At 42.3% G+C, this 21,544-nt stretch overlaps 1 protein-coding gene across 6 annotated transcripts; it reads right to left on the bottom strand.

The window, feature by feature from the left end:
• Nucleotides 1-1,165: 1,165 nt before the first annotated feature.
• On the bottom strand, nucleotides 1,166-20,821 carry sema6d (semaphorin 6D). 6 transcript variants are annotated; one of them, XM_072380907.1, is made up of 21 exons: nucleotides 20,665-20,816; nucleotides 19,752-20,059; nucleotides 14,302-14,473; nucleotides 13,654-13,765; nucleotides 12,887-12,947; nucleotides 12,623-12,685; nucleotides 12,408-12,509; nucleotides 12,095-12,185; nucleotides 11,727-11,846; nucleotides 11,323-11,411; nucleotides 10,316-10,533; nucleotides 10,086-10,217; nucleotides 9,289-9,444; nucleotides 8,472-8,645; nucleotides 7,979-8,119; nucleotides 7,687-7,764; nucleotides 7,509-7,567; nucleotides 6,897-6,953; nucleotides 6,226-6,408; nucleotides 4,999-5,237; nucleotides 1,166-4,888 (listed from the first exon to the last, which is right to left on the bottom strand). In XM_072380907.1, exons 3-21 carry the CDS (start codon nucleotides 14,423-14,425, stop codon nucleotides 3,755-3,757), a joined length of 3,333 nt encoding a protein of 1,110 aa, XP_072237008.1. In that variant the 5' UTR covers nucleotides 14,426-14,473; nucleotides 19,752-20,059; nucleotides 20,665-20,816; the 3' UTR covers nucleotides 1,166-3,754. The 6 variants fall into 6 exon arrangements, with proteins under 6 accessions (XP_072237008.1, XP_072237007.1, XP_072237009.1 ...); XM_072380906.1 differs by lacking the exon at nucleotides 19,752-20,059; XM_072380908.1 differs by lacking the exons at nucleotides 6,226-6,408; nucleotides 19,752-20,059.
• Nucleotides 20,822-21,544: the final 723 nt, after the last annotated feature.

Below are 21,544 nucleotides of genomic sequence, written 5' to 3'. Positions count from 1 at the left end.
AGGAATTTCTTGAATTTGGATTGTGATTAAGAGCTTTTGAAGCAAAAGGTGTCTCCATTTTTCATTTAATTTCATTTAATTTTTCTTTTTTTTTTAAATCGTTTTGGCTCTTGTGGACTTTAAGAGGAAAGAGGGCAGGGAGAGGGGGTGACATGCAGCAAAGAGCCAGAGATCAGGACTGAAACCCATGTCGGCTGCGTGAGGACCTTCTGTACAGCTCACCAGCACAACCAAAAGAGTTTCAAATTTAATGAGAATTTGTCTATTGCCTTAAACTTTATCTGATGCAGAACTTGTATTTGACTTGAAACATTTTCACTGTAAACTTTAGCATCCACAAACAGTAGCGTTCAGATTTAGGTTATTTACAAAAAAAAGAAAAGTTGCCGTTATGATTTAGATCACTTAGTGATTTTAACGTCCGACTGTTGGAAAAGATTATTGCCACAATGTTAAACACATTTTTACACTAAATCTTAAAAAAGTCTTTATTTGTGAGAACTTGGCATGAATGCACATGTGAAGTTTGAGATTATGTGTGCGTGTTTAAGGCAAAAGAGAGGACATTCCTCAAAGGACAGTTTGAGTATTTTCCATTCTGTCAGCTGGAATGTGTGATGAATAATTACCCTTGTCTAACCATCACCCCTTTATTCTTTACAGATAATCTTATCAGAGCCGTATCTGTGTGTAACATCATGTTATGGATATTTATGCTGCAATGCATGTCAATGCATGTAAGTGCTGTGGTGTGTGCATTCCTCCACAGCTCATTTGAGGCTTAGATCTTAGGCCCCAAGCAGTAGTATGTCCAGATGTTTGGTGTGTAGAGGAACATACTACTTTGGAAACTTTCCCACTTGCTATCTGGTGTGGTTGACTTTGCGTTGGCCTCAAACATCAAAACAACCCAGCTCTAAAAATAGCCTCAATCATTCTGCACTCATAATGTCTGTAATAGTCGGCTCACAGAGCCCAGCTAGGACAGTGTTACTCCCTCCCAGTCGCTCTGCAAACATTTTCTATATGTCATAGCTCATATGTAGGATTCTCAAGGCCCTAACAATCAGATTTTTACAGTGATTCACCATCTTAGCCAAATCATACCTTTTAATTCTAAGATGACATATGAACTCCAACAAGGCAAAAAACCCACAGGACCACATTGTCTGTGCAGTAATGTTTTATTTCAACTATACATGCCGTGTTAAAAAAAATCAACAAAAAAAACATGAAAAAAAATTATTTACACATTCACAGTACAACTTTATAACATATCTACACGCTCAAATACTCTGGAGATCAAATATACAGCTGTTTTTGAATCAAGATTACATGACAAAAAATGGTTCATCTGCACATACACCAAGCTCTGACTGAAATATAAAGGCTTCAGCTTAGATTGCAACAGAAAGACCCAGGTCATATTGCAATATACAAGGCAGTTGAGCAGTGTATGATGAGTGTATGTTTGTCATGTCAGTGTGCATATGTTAAGTAAAAAAAGAAAGCCCAAATACTGGTTAGATGACAGGCAGAAAAGTCTTTACATACAATCATCACTTGTAAACAAAATGTGGCTTTGGGCTTAACAGGCAACTGACACTCCCGATTGCAGAAGTAACCCAAATCATGTACACACTGCTACGAGAAATGATCCCTCGGTCGTCCCTGCTGGCCAAACAAAAAAAAAAAAGTTCCTGTCACTGCAATCCTTGGGTATTATGGATTCTGCGCAACTGCCTGCCATGCCAAGAGATGGCTTTTGTGTGAACACTGTTAATACATTAGCTGTGGGCAGGATGTGCTGCGTTGAGCCGACCACTCCACAGTGCAAGGTCTGACCACCCTACATCCCATGGTCATGGAAATACATTCACTACATGGCACCACTGTGTTCTGGAGTAACACAATTCTTTCACACACCGGCAGCAAAAGAGAATAATTTATTCATATACAAATTAGTGTTTATTTTAAATGTCTTTATGTATGACTGGTATTCCCGAGTGGAATGAAGTAGGTAGTGATTTTCCAACACACATCCTGCTGAATTTCAAATCGCTTGTATAGAAAATGTTTATAGAACATATGACAATAACATACAGAGGACCAATTGACATTACCGATATTAAATAATGTACTTGTTCATTTTTTGAATAAGGCACACAATGCACAGATTCAGGTTCGCTTGCCTAAAAATATTTATATTCCTTATTTATAGTATTTAAGTATATACAGGACCTCGTCATTCCCAGCATGACTCAATTTGACACATTGGTAAATGTTGCGTTGATTGTATACTGGCCACTCGCAGTGAGGCTGCACAGGGGACACAGGCTTCAGAACCAGCAGAACATGTGACAAAGATCTTACTTCCATGTGCTGTTCTAGTATATCATTAATAGGATTATAGTTTGTGCCTCTTTTAGGGGACAAGTTTAAGAGAGTAGAAGCGTCCTAAAATTATGACTGGGCATAATTGTTGGGGTTGCCTTGTTTTCATATGGTTCTTAAAATAATTCTTTAAATAAGATAAAAAAAAAAACAACTTATGGAATGAGTCGAATAATGTTTTTTCTTAATTCCACAGAAGACTGTTGAACCACCAGCATAATTTCTACAACTGAGAGTGGAGGTTAAGGGAAGTTTCAGTCCTGCAAAGAAACACTTTATCTGATGAATCAGTTTAAAAGGTGTGTTTGTTTGCCTAAATTTCTACTTCTTGGCCTCTGTCTGCAATATAACATATATACTCACACACAAATGGATGTGCACACCTATATCGGAGGGTATCCAAGCATGGTTGCGGGACTAGAAATGCATCAAAGACAAACATCCAAAGTCTAAATCCAATAGCAGCAAATGTTGAGTCAAATTTTCCAGTGACAAACACAGTCCCTGTTTCAGAATATGCCCAAAATGATCAACTTCACTGCAGCCCAGCCTAATTACCATTACAACGTGACACAGATATATGGTTCAGGCTTGATTCAGATGAATTTTAAAAAAAATTAAAAGATAATATTGTTGAAATGAAAGACAGTGACTTAGGTCTTCAACAGGTCTTGAGGTGCTTCCTCTGGTACAACTCTCAAAGGCCTATTATGTGTACTGCTTTTACATAAATTTGCTTTCCAGTCAACTAAAAACACATTTAAACATTCATTTGCACTCTCTTTGCTTGCTGCTTGATTCAGCTGTCTGTAGTCATATGTATCTAAAGCAACTCACACACCATGATTATTAATCTTCCTCCCATCTGCCATCCTCCTAACAAAGGCAGGGCCTACCTCTCCTCTCTGTCCAGTTCACATTAGTGGGAAGACAGTGCTCAAGGGCAGCAACAATTGAGACCCATTCTTCAAGTATTCCACTGTTTTTGATCTGGTACCACGTGCACATACACCCTAGTGGACCCCGCTGGTGTTCTAAACCTTGTTCCTAATATGGGAACGAGTGACACCCAAGCCCAGATACAGTGGGGAGCAGCAGATTCACCACCGTTTGCTGTTCATATCCTGTAACTACCGGGCACGGGGAGGGAGATGGGGTCAAAGGGAGCCCCAATGAGTATCTTTGGCCACATGTGTGGTTTTCCCTTTTTTATGAGTGACTGTGCATATCATTTAAAGGGGGAACACACTTCAAGTTGATACACTTACACACAGTAGGCCTTAACCCATCCATACACCCTGAGCCCTTAGGGTGCAGTGCTCTATAGGCCAAGAGTTCACTCACAAGTGCCCATGGTGTTTTAATAGCTGTACTTGTTGACTACTCGCATTTGTGAAGTTTGTGGAGAGAACCCATTGGGTTTAGGTGGCACATCTGGCTTTATGGATGGGGTCCGTTTAAGCCCCGTGCGAGGGAGTGAGCCATGCCCACTGTAGCTGCTCTGTCGGGGCACAGAAGATGGGTGGGGTGAGTGCATTCCTGGTGCCAACACTGCACCATGTGAGTCAAGTCTGGAGGGAGGTGTTGGGGGCATGTAACCCCCTCTGTTCATACTGTGCTGGCGAGACACAGACACCCCCATGGCTACCCCATTTGGTGAGGTGGATAAGGAGTGCCTGTGAGAGGCACTCCGGTGGAGTTGGTACCCCCCTCTTTGCCTCTCTAGCGTGCCCCCCATGCTCAGGCTTCCTGTTGGTGTTGTGGGAGTGGTGGGCATGGGCACATCAACCCTCTTGGTGGGGCTATGCCTTGGCAGGGAGGAGGAGGGAGAGTACAAAGAAGCCTCTCGACTAGGTACCTTGGGGGGTAGTTCAGTCAGTTCCTCCATTGGCTCCAGTGTGAGTTGTGGCCTTGGGCGAGGCCCTGATCCCTCTTGAAGAATGGCCTTTGGGTTGGTGGCCACAGAGTCATTGAGGTGCTTTAAAAGGTCATTCAGGGTATTCCGAGCATCCACAGATCGTTTCTGATCTTTCTTACTTCCCTTAGAGTCTGGGTTCTTTAGCTTCTTTTCAGATGAATTAGGCAGAGTCTCATCTCCATCTTCCAGGTTAGGGTGGTCGTGTGTGGCATTGGGCAAAACAACTGCACTAGGGATGTGGGAGTGTCCCAGGGGAAGGTGCGGGTGTTGGGGGTTTGCATTGGTTGGAGCAGGAGAAGAGGGAAGGAACTGTGGACTCATGGCTGATGAGTTGGATTCTTTTCGGGGTCCACTGACTTTCCCGTGTGCCCTATCCCACTGGTTCTTGATGGGCTGCAGGCCTTTCTGCTGAAGCACAGGGGTAGACTCGGGAGTGGGCAGAGCAACCAGCTCTGGGGGCTGACAACCATCCCGCAGGATCATGGTTTTGGTGTCACCGTTGGGTGTATTCAACTCTTTGCCATTGCTCAGCAGATTGGTATAGAGTTTGGAAAAATCAGCATTGGTTTGGTACTCCTAAAAACACGAGAGTAAAATATAAAAAGTAAGATTAGACAGTTTTTCATATTTTTCAGTCACTGTTTTCAACATATAATGTAGCACAGGAACTGTGTTTATGGCCGTACCTTTACAGGGCTGTCAAAGAGGTCATGGAGCTTGTCGAGCTCCGTGGAGTCAGAGCAGGATGGTGCAGACTCTGCATCCTTGTGGACATGTCTCGGTTTGCGGAGGAAAGAGTCTCGGTAGCAGAACACAATCAGACCAGCCAGAAGAGCACCCATGAGAAAAGCAGCAAAGACGCAAGTGATGAGGATGTTCATGTGGACCATCTGGTTGGTATCACCTGTATGGTTATCCCACACACCTACAAAACAACGAGGCATTGCTTTACACCCTGGCATGATTTGAACAGCTAAATAATGCGTATGTCTCCATTTCCACACTGCAGAAATGTGCATGTTTGTGTGTGAAAACAACCATGCGTGATTTTCTGCTTTGACACCTCCCCCATACAAGGTACCCACAAGGTCAACCACAGCTAAATTCCATGAACTAGTCATCTAAACACAGATGAAGGAGAAATATGGTGAAAACTGGCAGACACTGTTATGTACCCACATCCATTTCACCATCTACAGGAAGCGTTGCTTTGTTAGTTCAGCAAGGAAACTTCAGTGTTGTGTTGACTCACATTCCACAAAAGGCTGTCTCATGCATCCAGTACCAAAGGGTAAGGAGTACACTCTTATCTGAGATTGTGAGCCAAATCAAAGTGTTTGCAAAAGTGATCAACCAACCAAAAATTGGCCAGAGGACAGAAAAGTGGTCTTTGCAGTCTAAGTGTCCAGATAACTGCTGCTCTGCAAGAGGTTTGTTAGTAACCACAGACACTGAAAGAGTTAGTCATCCATGTGCGGCCACAGCAGTGATGTGGCACAGCAGGCCCAGTCAATGATCTACCAGCCAGGGTAAACTGTCACTTGAGCTAGTTAAAAATCTATACTGGTACAGACAAAAGCTTAACGAAAGATTTTAAAGAAATTGTATGAGAACAAAGAGTGTAAGTTCAGTGATAAGATCCAAGGTAATAAATCATTTGAAACAAGGAAAGTAAGAAAGAACAAAAGGAAATTACGAAAATTAAAGAAAGGGGGTGAAAACAATATGTATAGAAAAATGCCAGTTTGATAAATACAGAGACTAAATTAAGGTCATGTTAGCTAATGAAAACTTTGCTAGCTACAATGTGCATTTATAGTATGCATAAATGCTGGTTCATATTTCTGACAGTTGCTGGCAGCTTTGAGATCAGGCTCAATGCAGCATGCTGGCTGCCTCCCTGTGGGCCTTACCCTCTTGCCCCCCTGGGATAGAGTCTAAAGAATGGGAGGTGGCTGGGTCATCCTGCAGCACAAAGCCTGAGCCGTAGAGCTCTGGACCAGGCTCAGAGCTGGGGGGCTGAGTGGGTATGAGTACTGGGGGGTGTATGGGCCCACTGGGCTGGACAGTGACTGGCGCTGATGAAAACTCCATGTCTGTGGTGACAAACAAACGGTTAACAAACTGTGCAGATGAGTGTAAAGCAAACTGTTATCATCCCAGTTAGTAGGCGTGAGTGTGAGAAAATAATAAAGGGTAGAAATTATTTAAACAAATTTAAGATAGTGCTCTCACATTTAAGGACAAATGACAGTACATTTTTGTTTCTTGGTTAGGGAAAAGGGAAAAAAAGAGAGGACACTGGGGGGGGGGGGGGGGGAGTTGGTACACAACAGTGAGGATGCCAAGGGATGGTGAGTGGGCATGCATGAGGTAGGATGGATCAGAAAAAGAGGCAGTGAATCTGTGCTGAGCTAGAGCACTGATGTCGCCTTGTAGTTAAGCTATTTGAAAGGATGAAAATGAAGCATTTGCATTCAGGAGGTGTTTGTTATTGAAGATGAATGGTAGCAGTGGTGGAAAGAACGGACTGGAAATTCTGAACTCAAGGAAAGAAACCATTTGAGTAAAAGATCAAACTAACCAGAGGTAGGGTCGCCAAATGATTTGTAATCTGGCGCTGAAGTAGTGCCCAAAAATGCTAAAAGAATTAAAAGGACAAGAAATCATTATAAGGGAATTCAGAAGTAAAAAATAAAAATGAAGAAAATAAAACCCCATAGAGATACTAAGAGTGCAGTTTAACAACATAGATATGTAGCACTCGCTAGCAGTGTCATTTTCTCTGGAGGCCCTCTGGAGGTTCTGATCAGTACTGATGTTCAGCCCGAGTTATGTTTAGCTGATGCACATGAGGGGAAATTTACATTGAAGTGAATGTTGCAAAAAGAAACATTTCTGGCCATGAAATATAATAAGACATCTGTCTTTTGCACCAGCTAAACATGACCTGTTTGTTCTCACAGGCAGCATTAGTTACAGGTGACCATGTACTGTGTGTGGATGTGTGTGTTAATACTGCACATAGACTCATGTAGACGCGATTTACGGAAGAGGTTACTGGTGTGAGTGTGCAGGCTCATGGTGTATGTGAAGATGAGTTTGTGTACATTTGCATACAGTGTATGTGTATGAAACTTTGTATGTTTGTACACGTCTCAGGATAGATGGCATGGTATGGAGATGAGACTCATACCTTGACAGTCTCCAAGGTGGGCAGTGTTTCCAAATTGGATATCTTGCTCATATCCAGTCCTGAAACCAGAAAGGAGACAGACTTGGATATTAATCAAAAAGCTGCAACAAATACCTGTAATCTCGTTCTTTCATCTATATTATTTGCGGTTCATATTGCAGCGGGGGCCTGAACTCACAAAACACCCGACTGTATCCTCTCACAAGCTCCACTAGACTTCCAGCCACAATAAGGATCCCTTGATGCAATGCAGGACCTGGCACCACACAAGTAAACAAAGACAATCACACCAGGTTTAACCACTGTGGATAGGGCTCCATAATGATTTGTGACTGACTGAACATTAACCACAAGACATAAGGTGAAGCCTTTATCATCCCCTTTATGACATTTAGTTGAAAAACAAAACAATTCCAAAAACCTGTGACTCAGCATACAGCCCCCTATGTGTGCGGCAGGACATCACTTACTTGTGGCAGGAAGAATGCCTTTCGCAGCGGCTCAGGGGAACACGGATGACACAGCTTGAAAAGGCGACATAAAGGCTGTGTGCGTCTTTGTCCACATGCAGTGAGAGGACACGCTTGTCATCCTCACGATTAGACAGGCACCTGGAAAGAGAAGAAACCTAATCAGAGGTCTGTCAGATAAGTCTGTCTTCTATTTCAGTCTCAGTAGATTTAATCACTTGTTAGGTGAAGGAGTCACATCAAGCTTTCTCTCACAGTTTAACTGGATTTTTAACCTCTGACTCAGGGCAGTGTGCACGTTTGTTTCCACAAATAATCACAAATTAAAACAAAAAGAAGAAGCATGCACTCATATTGTGCATACACAAAAAGCAGGAAGACACTGCCATCTGCCCCACAGAGCTTTCTGACTCTTAAGCTAGAGGACAGAAAAGGAAAAGAAAGAGAGAAGCAAGCCAGACAGTGGGGAAGTAAAAAGTGAGCAAATTCTTACTTGACTCTGTTAAAGACATCCATCTCTTCCAGGAGCAGGCTGTCATTCAGAGATACAGACGAGGTCTTGGCTAAAACCTTGAGGACGACCCCTGACTCAGCCCCGATGAACACCACTGTGTAGTTCTTGTGGGGTCCTGCTTCATTGTCCACAGCCAGCGCTGTTAGCCTGTATCTTCATAAACAGCAGAAGGATACATTATTCCAGTTAATTACAATTTAACTACGAAAGACAATTTGAGTACATACATTTATTTTGGCCACTGACTTACTAACCATGAATATAAAGTCTGCTTTGCTAAATATTTGTATTGAACATTTGAATCAAAAGCTTTTCTGACTGGAAACTTGGAAATTCTGACTTCAGAGCTGAGATGGAGCACACCATCATGGTGCCTTCGAATCAGTTCAGCACTCATAAATACCCTTTTATCAACATCCGGTATATCAATAAATTTAGATTTTTTTCTTTATCATTTTCCACCAAACATTTAAATATTATCTTTAAAGTTGAAAGAAGTGGCATAGTGTGTAATAAAAAGAGTCAAGCCACCTTTGACTGGAAACGAGCTCTTCAGGGGCCAATCAGATTTCACCAGGGGACAGTTCCCCTCTGACCTGCGATTTGATCTACCCGTTGGCCCGGTTCTTTATCTTGTTTTCTTATTTTTGTTCTGATTATAACTCAGATTTTTTTTCAGTTTTGAAATACTTATGTGACTGAAGATGTTTGCATGTTTTATTGAAACATAAAAACAGGATGGCGGTACAGTTCAAACAAAGACACAAGCGTAGAAATGTATTCTTCATAGATTTACCGGACACGTGTCTTGGTGAACCAAGGCTCATCCCCAATAGAAGGCACAGCTATGTCCATAAGGGGGTGGGACTTGATGAACTGCAGGGTATCGTCCGGGAACTCGATGGAGCTCTTAAAGGATGCAGCTGGACCATGACCTGCACAGCTCCCGGGCCTAGGACAGAGAGTGTACACGCACAGAGGGACATGGGTAAAAGATCAGCCTATACCATCACACACCAGAGAGTAATAATGGTGAATGATGCATTTTCAGTGCAATGATATGGATGGCATAGTGCAGCAAGAGAGTGGGGGAGAGTAGCAGGTGCTTTTGAAGATCACAAAAAGGCCTCAGCTGGAAACATAAAATATACATATGCATGATTATCCTCCATCAATGATTTATTGGAGTAATGAGGTTCGTGGACTTTGTATTTTGGACTTAGGGCAGGGCAACTATATGCTATATGTGCTGACTGTAAACAGGTTAAATATTCAACGCATCTAATTATGCCAAATTAATTATTTAACTATCAGCAGATGGTGAATGCATGTGCTGGGTCAAAGCTAATAACCTGGTCCCTTACTAGTGAAAAAGATTTGATTTCACTGAGTTTAATGTGGACAAAGAGGGATAAAGAAAGGGAGAAAAATGACAGGTGGTGAACAGCTGCTGTCTTATACACCTGCTGCCCAAAGAAATGCCATGTTTAACATCTGAAAATATTTCTCTTTTGATTTGACTCTCTCGGATCGTGTGCAGATTGAATGATTTTAAATGTGAAAATATTCTAATGAGAAAATAACAATTCTCACCGGGGTTTGGGCAGCTTCTCCTCTGAAAATGGAGTCCAGACAGAATCTGCAGTCTTCTGCTCTTTGAACCGGCCCCAGAATACTTTCTCTATGTCAGCCATGGAGAAGGCGCACACTGCTGACCCTGGGATACTGTGGAGAATCAAATATATCAATGTAACACCCGCATTTGACGTCTAAATTTCCATCTTCATCAGCGGTTATCTAAATTGACAGCAGCTTTTGCTCACCTGTTCATCTGTGTGGTGAACACTCCCACCACAGAGGGAACTCCATTAATGTTGATGATGTCAGTGATGGATTGAAGCACGTCGAAGTAGAAGAAGGACTCCCCTGGCACGGAGCAGTTCAGCCTGGCCTTCACAAAAGATGTCCAGTGCTTCTCCAGCACCCGCTGTGACCCGCCAACATCATTTTTACAGATTCGGGCCACGCGAGAATACACAACCTGTGAGAAGCAGAGGATGGGAGTGAGGTGGGCAGGAGAGGAAGGCATAGCTCAGTGAGTGTCACTAAGAACAATTTAACATACTGAATAATGAATAACTCCATACTGTAGCAACTCAGCACAAATGACCTAACAAACACCTGCTCTCAAATTCAACTTATCACGAGGAGATTGTTCACTGTGACTGAAGTAAATATTAAAAATAAAAAAACATGGCCATGGCTGACTTAAAAGCAGCACTGTGTGAAAGTGTATTTGATTGCATATTTTACCAAAGCACAAAGCATAAATGAGGTAGATAAAGCAATTGGCCAAGACAGTTTTAATAATTTACCAGAGCAAACCTCCATCAGAGGCCAGGTGTCGCCCCAGCAATAGTAGGGTTGAAATATTTAGTAGCTGATGGAGGATGCTGGCTTTCTGCGGCTCGGTCAGACCAGCCCAGGAAAAGACATGGTCAAATGTGAAGTTGAGACATCCTACGATAATCTACAGACTGTGTGTGTTGGTGCGAGAGGAAAACCCAAGGCATGCAGTCTCGAGGAGACAAATCCTCTCACTGTGTAATGGTTTTACATTAGTCAAGCATTCCCAGAAAACACTGGTTGTTAAAATTTCTCCAGCATTCTGATGTGATTTAGAGCCATTGCCTGAGTGGTCTCTGTTTACCATTTGTTGCAGAAACACATGCGCCGAGGGAGGCGTAAGCCATTTTTTGGTTAAAGGCCTGCATACTCCATTTTTATGGAATATGTTATGCCTTTACAAACAGCAGGTGTACTGTCTTACCTTTCCCAGATTGCTGTGCTCCACTGCGATCTCTCGGTAGAAAAAGTACACGTAATTCCCATACTCTGCTGCATGCAGGAAATGAGGTTCTGAGGGAGAGACAGAGGCAAAGAGTTAAAGTGTATTTCTGCACCGTCACCACCAGTGTGCATGTTGAATATTTCAGAGATTTGTAAAAGGCAGTATATGACAGGGGTGACCTAGATTGCCTGGGAGAGAACAGACCGTATTCTTGTGGAGCTTGGAAAGACAGGAGAGCTCTCTATCACTCCAAAAAACAGCTCTGACAGCCACGTACATATACACTAAGGCACCATGGGCATTTAGCTTTCTCGCAGGTTGGCACATGTATTTTTAGGAGGAGCGAGAGAAACAAAGATTCCAAGCAAGAGGCATTTGCTTACCTTTCAACCATTTGGAGTCATATTTGATGGTTCTCAAGGCTGATCCATCACCCATACTACGATAGATGACAGAATCACTGGCCTGAAAGTCAGCTACAGTTGCAGAATACAGTTTCCCTTCTAAAAAGCAAAGAAACAAACAAAAAAACCCAACAAGGAACACAGTTACAAAAAGACGTGGGAATGCTGCTCTTCTATGCTTTGTTTCTCTTCTTTTATAAGGCTTAATTAGCCGAGTTGTTACCACTGCAGGCACAGTTATACTGTGGCAAAGACACAGAGGTGATAATGAGATCGTAAGTATGAACACATTAGTTGTTCTTCAACAAAGCCAACTATGTGCGTAGGTGGGTGTGTGTGACCCATACCAGCGAAAAGGGCAACATTGGTTTGCCTGGAGTCAAATGGGCACCGTGCCAGACCATTGATCTCTTCCCCATCAAACTCGAGGTTATCCAGCTGTAGGGAACACAGCAATCACCCACACATTAGAGGATTTTTGTCAAGAGATAAAACAAAAGCAAACCCACATTGAAGGACCAGCATAAGTCAGTCAAAATAATAGTCAAATGCATTACATCATAAACTGAAACAAAGACTATGATTAACTCTAGTGCAGGTTTTGGGCATCTTTCTCTGAGGTTTGCCCTAAGATGGCTAGCTTAGACCCTGGATACTGACCCTGTAGTATCTGCACATTGGGTTGAAGCCATTGGTACCACAGATAAACACTAGGTCGTCATTTCTGGGAACCAGCACTTTAATGAAGTTGTGGCACTCGTCCTGGAAACATACAGACAACATAGGATGTTTTGAGAGGTGTTGAGCTGTGCTGCTCACAGTGAAAATTTCTTTCAAACGTGTGTGTACCTATTTTGTTCTATTTTAATACATACTCTGTGTTTTCCCTTTACTGCACACATCTCTCTGTCAGCTTGGCCCGATCGCCATGTTAACTTCTGTAAAAACCCACATGGAGCATTAGAGACGTGCAGACAAAAATACACACACACACACACACACACATGCACACATAGTCCTCCATTTTTCCACTCTCTCATTTTACAACCTGCCCAGTTTGTGATGAATGGCTCTATATTTTCTATGGAGCCCTTTTAGAGTTTGTGGATTGAGAGCGCATCTTGTGGCAAGAATCTTACCCGGTAAGGAATGATCTCATTCCTGTAGGATTCTCTCAGACTGACTAGGTACACCTGATCTCTGAGGAGAGACAAGAGTAAAATATACAGCTCAGTGATACAGTCAACAAGGAACACAGTTCTGGGGGTTTATTTTTGTGTTTTAGATTTGGAAAAAAAATATATATATATATTTTCAGGTGACTCACCATGTATGATTCATAATCAGCATCAAATTTGCATTACTTCACAATTCTTCTATCAGCTGCCATTATGAGAATATTTTGTTATCAGAGGTCTCCATCTACAATTTATTTTAAATGAAAGTCTGTAATTGTTTATATTACTCATAATTTATTAAGAGAAAATTGATAAGAATAGCATCCACCTGACGACAGAGATGCATGTGGGGGTGAGTGTTGAGTGCAGGGGATCCAGAGGGGCAAGTTTTATACTGTTGATGGCGAAGTGATTTCCTGCTACAGTGTAAGTGCTAGCAGTCAGATTACTCCCACTGCCCATAAATACAAAAAAAGACATGTAAAGATGCCAAGAAATCCCTGACAGCGCGTCAGGCCGGCATGATAGACGCCTTTACTGGATCAATACTGGCCATATGCATCAGATGCAGGCCTAGAAGCCACAGATCCAATAACACTAAAAGCTTTTTTGCCCGTGTGCCTCTGTTTACCTGCCAAAGAGTGACTGAGTAGCTATATTGGTGTGGGGGATGTGTAAAAGAGAAAGGCGACAGGTAGAGATAGCAAATGTAGATGCGTTAAATGTACCTGCCCGCGATGAACAGAGTGTCCTGTATCTTAGTCATGAGCTGAAAGTCGAGGCGATGCTGTGACTCGTTGCCAGAGGGCCTGCCTCTGAACACAGGGTACCTCTGTGAAACTGCAAAGACATCACACACATGCACATGCTTTAAAAACATAAAAAACTAATGACAGAAGCAGACACTCTTGCATGGATAAATCTGACTCACTTGTTACTTCAGTTAACTCAACTGTGATAATTAAACATGGATATGCTATACATCCTACTGCAGTTAAAGTAGTGATGCAGTATGATTACATATAGTTCTACATATTCTCTGCAACCAGGCCTATGTGTCACTGTGTTTTGGTTGTGTGTTCAGTAATGACTGCTTAGGTCAGCACGTTTCTCTCTGTTGTCCCAGTACATCGCAGAAATGGAAATAAAATCCACCCAATGCTACAACTGACCATACAGCAGATGACTTTATGAGTATGAATGTGGCGTGCTGGTGTCTGCACTGCTGACGCCACAAGAACAGAGACTACAAGTATTTCTTTTTCTTAGCTCTGTGGGATAGAATGTGATAACTGTAGTGTCTAATTTTTTTTAGGTGGGGGATCGTTGCTGTCAGTAATCCCAGCCCTGTTGGGCTCATTTGCGTCCATACTCACAGTGTGCATCAACGACATCGAGGGGTACAGTGTCCTCTGGGAAGCTGACAGCGAGGATAGTGCGAGAGGCTGTCAGCAACAGCAGCAGAAGCTCACTGAGCAGAAGCGCAGCTCTCTGGCCCATGGCTGCTCACAGACGACACTTCCTGTTTCACACTGCTGGAGATGTTACCTGGAGACACACAAAATGCATGCTTTTGTTGCTTGGTGTGTAGTAAAATTCATGGTATATTTACCACACTGGTCCCGTTATCCAAGTTTGACTGTGTTAAAAAAAATACAAGAGCAGTCAAACAGCAATGCAATAATACACTCTTTACATTTTTTCTGATTTATTGATGACTGAGCTCTTAGTGGCAGTGCTTCCCCTCTACCTCTCCCAGCATCTGCTGTCTGCGGGAAGGTCAGCCAACTGACCGGTGGGGTGTCGCTGTGTGTGTTGGATGCAGCGGAAGTCCGCCCTGTTTGGAACGTGGCAGGCCTGCTGTCTCAGTACATCTGTGCTCTGATTGGTTTTACTGGGCCAGACCCAACACTAATCAGCCCATTGCAGCTTCATCGCCATCAGAAGTGTAGCCTCTGCCCTGACCTTAGCCGACTTCTATCAGCGCTCTGTTGGCTGGTTTTGCTCCACGTTTTTTATCGAGCCGCTGTGTTTTATTGCAGCACAGTGATTCACTCATATTTGCATTACGACTTCCTACTTGTATGCAGTTGTTTTGACATAGCAGTAATTTTTCGGGATAATAGTTTGTACATTGTCTGATTGCAGACATGATACATCAACAGCTGCATTGGTAATAATTTATTGTGGGAGTGGCAGGAGTTTAGTGAGTATGTTTGTGTGTGAAGGAGTACTTTAGAGACAGACTATGTCTGTGCATATTAATGATCGGTGTACATTCAAATATTTATAAGGCAAACAAATTATTCATGCAGGCAAAGCCCGAACGGATATAAACAATTTACTGGGAGACGTCACACAGGCAATGGGATGGATTAGCTGGAAGCACACTGGGATGTTCACACACACAAGGCTGCACATACATAATCGGTCTTTCAAATGGTATAATGCAAAGACTAGTGCGTATGTATGTGTGTGTGTGAGGGTGGAGAATAAGAGCACATATACACGTGCACACACAAAGTATCGACTCATTTTTCAATTAGCCCCAAAGCACACCTGCTCCACTGCTGTCTTTGAGCCCGGCCTGCCAAGCCATTAGCGATTTGATTGATCCACACAGGAAACATGGCTGATCAACAGCCAGAAAAAACAATTGTCTACACAATCTATGGACTTCACCATATCATGTTGCAATGTGTGTACTTTTTAAATCAAAATGTGAATTTTTTTATCTTCTCATGCATATCTGGAATATTTCTTAGCTCAAATTACTGGATAAACAACAAAGCATATGGTTGTCAAGTCAATTAATTATAACATTCACAGATGTTAAGTAGCACCTGAGAGCAAACATCTCTGTCAGCTTCAAAAATGTCAGCTTTTTGTCAGCACGCAGATTACATAAAGACAACCTTTATGCCAACATGTTTATATTAAACATGCTGCTGTTTTTTCCCAAAGCACGAATAATCCATTGGTTGTCTAAACAGTTACTGTGTGACGATGAAAGGAAGTGATTGTAAGGTGAAATCCGAGTAATGACAATGTGTTTTTGGTCATCAACAGTGTGTAATCATGGCTATTCAGCACTCTGTGGGATACTGACGCTCTTTAAAGAGCAGTGTCATTAGGACAGAGTAATGCGAGGCCTGCATGAGATGGCACTTCAGCTCCATCAGTCCGCATATTAGATAAATTGGGGGTTTGATGTCTTGACAAAATGGGAGGATTATGGGGGCCTAAAGGTTGTTCTCCTTTCCTATGTTCAATCACAAATTATATGCAGTCACTAATTCTAATCGGGATACAAATTAATCTGTGGACACAAACAATCCACAGATCTATACACACAGGCTCCTAGATCTATACAGAGCATCTGTCAGGAACTTAATCTAAATGAAGACTGATAACACTGCTCTGAAAAGAGAGGCGGTGGGGTTCCTTAAAAGCATTGCAGCTATTTTTTACTACCTGGTCTGGATGCTCTTAGACTAGGAAGTGTGCTATTTTAAAACAGAAGCAGTAAACTGTTGAGTTTCGAGAAAAAGCTGAGGACTGGAATAGATACCAAATGCTTGACAACAGAAAATAAACATTTCTATTGTATGGTGCTAATCGGCTATCTAGTGGCTGTACTCGTAGCCCAAACTTGGTTGTGTTCGCAGGTAAATCATCTCCTTACTTGTCAGAATTTACTGTCTTCTATGTCAACTCTTCAAAAGCACTCACATTCACACCAATTTTTGCTCCCTTCTCCCTCACTTAACAATTTAGGAGAAAAACACTCCAAGCAGAGGCAGAGGCTCAGCTTCGATCTCCCACGATCCCTTGCATTATAAGTAGTCATACAGCAGAGCACAGACATGGGCCTTCCTTAGAAAGGAGAAAGAAAAGACGTTCAAAGGTCAATGATCTAAAATTACTTTTCAATCTCTTGTGGGCCTAGTTTGTTTTTTTATTGACTATTCCTTTGAACTCTGGTTGCTGCCCTTAAGCATGTATGTGTGTGTGCATGCATGCACATAATGGCCTCAACAAGTCTAGAAACACTGGGCTTGTCACGCAACTCAGTGCTATTCAGTCTTGCCTCACTCTACCTCTGTTATTACAGACTTTTCAGTGTCCAACAACCACGCACTTTCACTGCTGATGTTGTTGGCTCAGGCCCATGGTGTTAAACACAGAGAGGGGGAAGGGGATCTGGTGGATTTCTATTTCTGCTGATAGTGGGTGAAGGGGTCTGTTGCCACATTCTGGTAGTTACAGTTCAAGCTTTAATGTTCCAGGCTTAAAAAAGACAGACTAACACTTATTCTCCTCTTAGCTGTGATCTCTGTGCTTTCATCGCCAAATGTAAGCCATAATGTCTCTTCCACTGTAACACTGGATGGATGTGTTTTTGCAGGGAGGTCCTACTGGGAGGAATTGGGGATAATAAAAGGATGGCAAACAACAGTGTTGCGTGAGGTTTCATAAATTGTGTGTGAATGTGATGGGTGGATGTAATCCCGGCAGAACAATGGCTGATGCTGCTTCAGGCTGCTTTACTTGTCATCTTGCACGATGCTGAGCTGTAAACCCAACAACACAGGAAATCAGATAGGCTAACCAAAGAGTTCAGTTTCAGGCACGTTTGTCCCACTTTGACTATGTCTAAATGCACATAAATGCACAACTGTCCGTCCAAAGCTGTATACATCCTGTAAAATGGTTGTCCCAGCTCTCTTATGTGGCTCTGATAAATTAATCCAGATGCAGTGACATTAGAGAGAGAATAAGCCAGATGATTAGAGCAGCTACCACACAGTCCCAGAAATGATAACCATCCCTTCTCCCACTTCAATAACAAGCAGAACCCCTAATTGCATGCTATTTCTGTAAGGATCACTTCTCAGGGGCTTGGTTGGACTTGTTGCTTTGGAGATTTGGAAGAAGGGGGAGGCTGTGCCACTCTAAACCGTGTCTCCCTCCTTTTTCTCTCTACCTCAACGAACAGAGGAGTGAAACGGGAGAAAGGCTGTTCTCAGCAGTAGTTCTGCTATAGTAGAGCACAAAAGCCGTAAGCTGCAGGTGTGACCAAGAAACAAAAGGGGCTTTGGGCAGCTCCACACAATAGAGCCCCACCCCCGATCAGTGGACCTGCGTTCAGTACAGCTGTGTTGGGTCTCCTAAAGGGGACTTCTGAGGGAACAAAGCAATCTAAACAAACACGCTGACTCCAAATGTTGCAAACATGGTCAAACTTTTATCACTTCAACAATTAAGCAGAAAACCATCTCATTTGTGATCAGCGATTTAGGGAAACCATCAGCTGTGACGGGTTAACGCTGATCACTGTATGGTTTAATGGTGGTTGTTCCGGGGTTACAGCCAGCTGTAGTGGAGGTTAACGGTGGTCGTTCTGGTCACTGAGTTCTGACCCTGTGGCCAGTGACACGAAGTGTGACACACCAGCCAGCTGTGCTGTTGGAAAAAAAAAGAAGCTAAGGCTTGTTCTGATGTTTGAGCTGGCCATACTGTGGTGTTTCTGCCAATATCTAGTTTGTAATTACAGTATAAGAAAAGCTCTGTGATCTCTGTGGCAGAGTTCAGGCACTTAAAATTTTTGTGCATGTGCATTTCCAGATTTCTTTTTTTCTTCTGTCAAATGATTACACAGTTTTAGGACTTAGCATTGGCATTTTAATCACTGTACAATTAAAACTATGAGTGAACATTTGTCATTTACTGTAAAAAATTAAACCACATCAGGGTAGTTTAAGAATAACTAATTTGGATGCTTTTCTGACCTACATTCTTTTCATCTACTTCATTTGGTCACATCTTCTTCTTCTCATCGCTACTAACATATGCCTCCTTTTATCATTATTCTGGTTCCATTTATTCATTCGCTGTGTTTTTTCAAGTTTTGCATGTGGATGGTAGATCCCTGTTTTGCGCAAAAAAAATCCATGCACATGCCATGGCTCTAATGCATGCATTGTGTGGACCGGAGCGTGAAGGCATTCAAGTTTCGTCCGTGGTAAATCTTTTCACATCCCTTTAGTCCACATGTAGGACTGATACAATAGACAACAAAGACGCGGGGGACAGCGGTGGAGTGACAACAGTGATGGGGCTGCGTTTAACTGCATCTACAGCACTTAATGGATGCACAGGGATGGGCTTCTGACTGCTCTGCCTCCAAAAAAAAAAGGTTACGAGCGCTTCCGCTGTTGACTATCCAAATGTAAGGACGACGTAAATAAATTTAGGATGCATTAAAAAGATTAGATGAGAAAAAAAGAACAGACAACATCCTCCATGGTAACTGTCCGCCCTATCCTCTTATTGTTTAACAGCCCGTTGTCCCGTCCGTCCAACACTATGCAAGTTACCTTTAATCCAAGTTGTTTTTTGTTAAGTCAAAATTACAAAAAACAAAACAAAACAACAACACTCATATTCACTCCATGGTTTTTTTTGCAAAACTCTCATCAGTGCTAATAACATAGAAAAGACGAGCTTTTGTAATAGGGACTGTTGGAAAACCAGGATCATTCTCATCATGAAAGATCCCAGTAGATAAACAGCATAATCTTCTTCGTTTATTAGTTTGTCTAAGATTTGAAAATGTTTACGTTTTGGTTAGAAATATACTTGATTCTTACGTGGAGCTTCTGTTCATAAAGTAGCCCCTCGGATAGGGAGTACAGTAATAATATGTCCTTTACGAAATCCAAGGTCTATCACAATTCAACACAGTAACTGGACCCTAATACTGAAAATTCAACACTTTATCGATCATTTAAAAAAAAGACCCAACAACATTCGGGATACCTACCTTGAGTGTCCAAATTCACGCATGAATGGGGCAGTCCGACTTGATTTCATATTCCTTTGATAATCCATTTGCGATAAAAACCCCAGCGTGTGATATTCCTGTTATTTTAAGCTCCATCCGGACCCACTTTCTCTTTTATCCAGTTGCACACAGATTTCTGCTCCGCTCGGAACACGGGAGCGTTCTGACTCTGACTGTCTCCGTCCCTGGGCCCCTTGCGCTCTGATGAGTAATCTTCAAAGCTCTGCCACGACCACACAACCCCCTCCCTCACACACCAACACACCAGCCCCTTCCACTACGATTAACTTTAGAAAACAGAGAGAAAAAGGAATACACATTGACGATGCGCTCTCCCCACTACGGCGCTTATTTGAAATGATCAGAAGGTCCGCGCAGGGTTTAGACACAGCACAGAACCATAAGAATATAACTGACCAAATTTACACAAACTCTTCTCTGTGCTTGTTTATTTCAGTCACATAACTTGGAGTTGTCTGGCTTTATACATAGTTTAATAATACGAGAAAAAAAATCACATGTGATAACCAAGGTATCTGACAGTTTTTCAAGGAGTGGAAACTGACTCACAAATGGAGATCTAAGTAATTATTTTCAGTTTATACTATCCTCTCTTACAGACGCCTCTGATAGATATATATATTCATTCTGTCAGCTCATAAGATAAATTAATGAATTTTACACAGGGCTGAATCGCCGTCAAACTATAAAATACTCCGGACTCGAAACTATTTCTGTCCTGCAACCATCAGTTTTGCAGAGCAGCATAGCGACGTGGTCCGAAGAAATATTACGCTTCCCAGCAAAGACTTGTCCTTTCTAGTTTCCCACTCGACTTTTACTGCAAAATACGGCGCAACAAAGTAAATCCACGTAGCTGCAGAGAACTCACCTCATCTGAATTTATTTGTTTGTATCCTTGTGCGCTGCTGTAATTCCAAAAGATATAAGTCGCTGGTCGTAGTGAATCAACTTCTCCTGGCTGGGAGGAAAAAAACAAACTAATGCACGGCAAATGGTGTAATACGACCCGTGCTAAGTCAATCCATCCAGTGCCAGGACCACAGCCTACCAATAAGCAGCGCTCTTGCTCCAGTCCCTCCCCCATCATCCATCTCTCCTCTGTTGGTTTGGGCTTCCTTCCTTTCCTTCCTAGAGCCTGGAGAGAAAGAAAAAGCGACCCCCCCCCCCCCCACCCCTCCTCAGTTCTCCTCATGTGTGTGACCCCATACCCCCCTCTTCTCCCTATGTTAAACCCCATCCCCCAACACCAAATCAGAAAGAGTGCCTAGTTAAAATCATTTCAGCTGAGTTGTGGCAAGTCTGCTGCTTAGTTAAACACAACTCTGGACATGTTTGGATTTGAGGAGGAGATTTGGCATAAATCTTTTATTTTATTCAGGGCAGTGTTGTGCAACTTATTTTTCATATTGAAACGGCTCTAGTTATTAATAAAGAACAATTTAAAGAATGTAAACTGTAACAGTAAACAGTAACGCGTTTTACTTGATTTCATTTCACACCATGTCAAGCTGTTTGCATTCATTTTATTTAATTTTTTTAACAGAGAAATACAAGCAACAAACACTTTTACTGTAAATTAACCAACGTTGTTGCCTAGCATTAACACAACAACCCTCCATTGGAATGTAAATTGTCTTCTTTTTTTAAAGCTAGATCTATACATAGGCATTAGTCATTCTACATGTATATGTAAACATCAGTGTATCAGTGTGAGCATCTTCCCGTTTGCATGCAAAGCTGAAGTAGTC

The sequence above is a fragment of the Leuresthes tenuis genome, unplaced genomic scaffold (genome assembly GCF_036924035.1).
Source record: "Leuresthes tenuis unplaced genomic scaffold, fLeuTen1.0.hap1 SCAF_2, whole genome shotgun sequence".
NCBI classification, from domain to species: Eukaryota; Metazoa; Chordata; class Actinopteri; order Atheriniformes; family Atherinopsidae; genus Leuresthes; species Leuresthes tenuis.
Note: the sequence above shows the minus strand (reverse complement) of the source record. Positions and strands in the feature narration are given on the sequence as shown.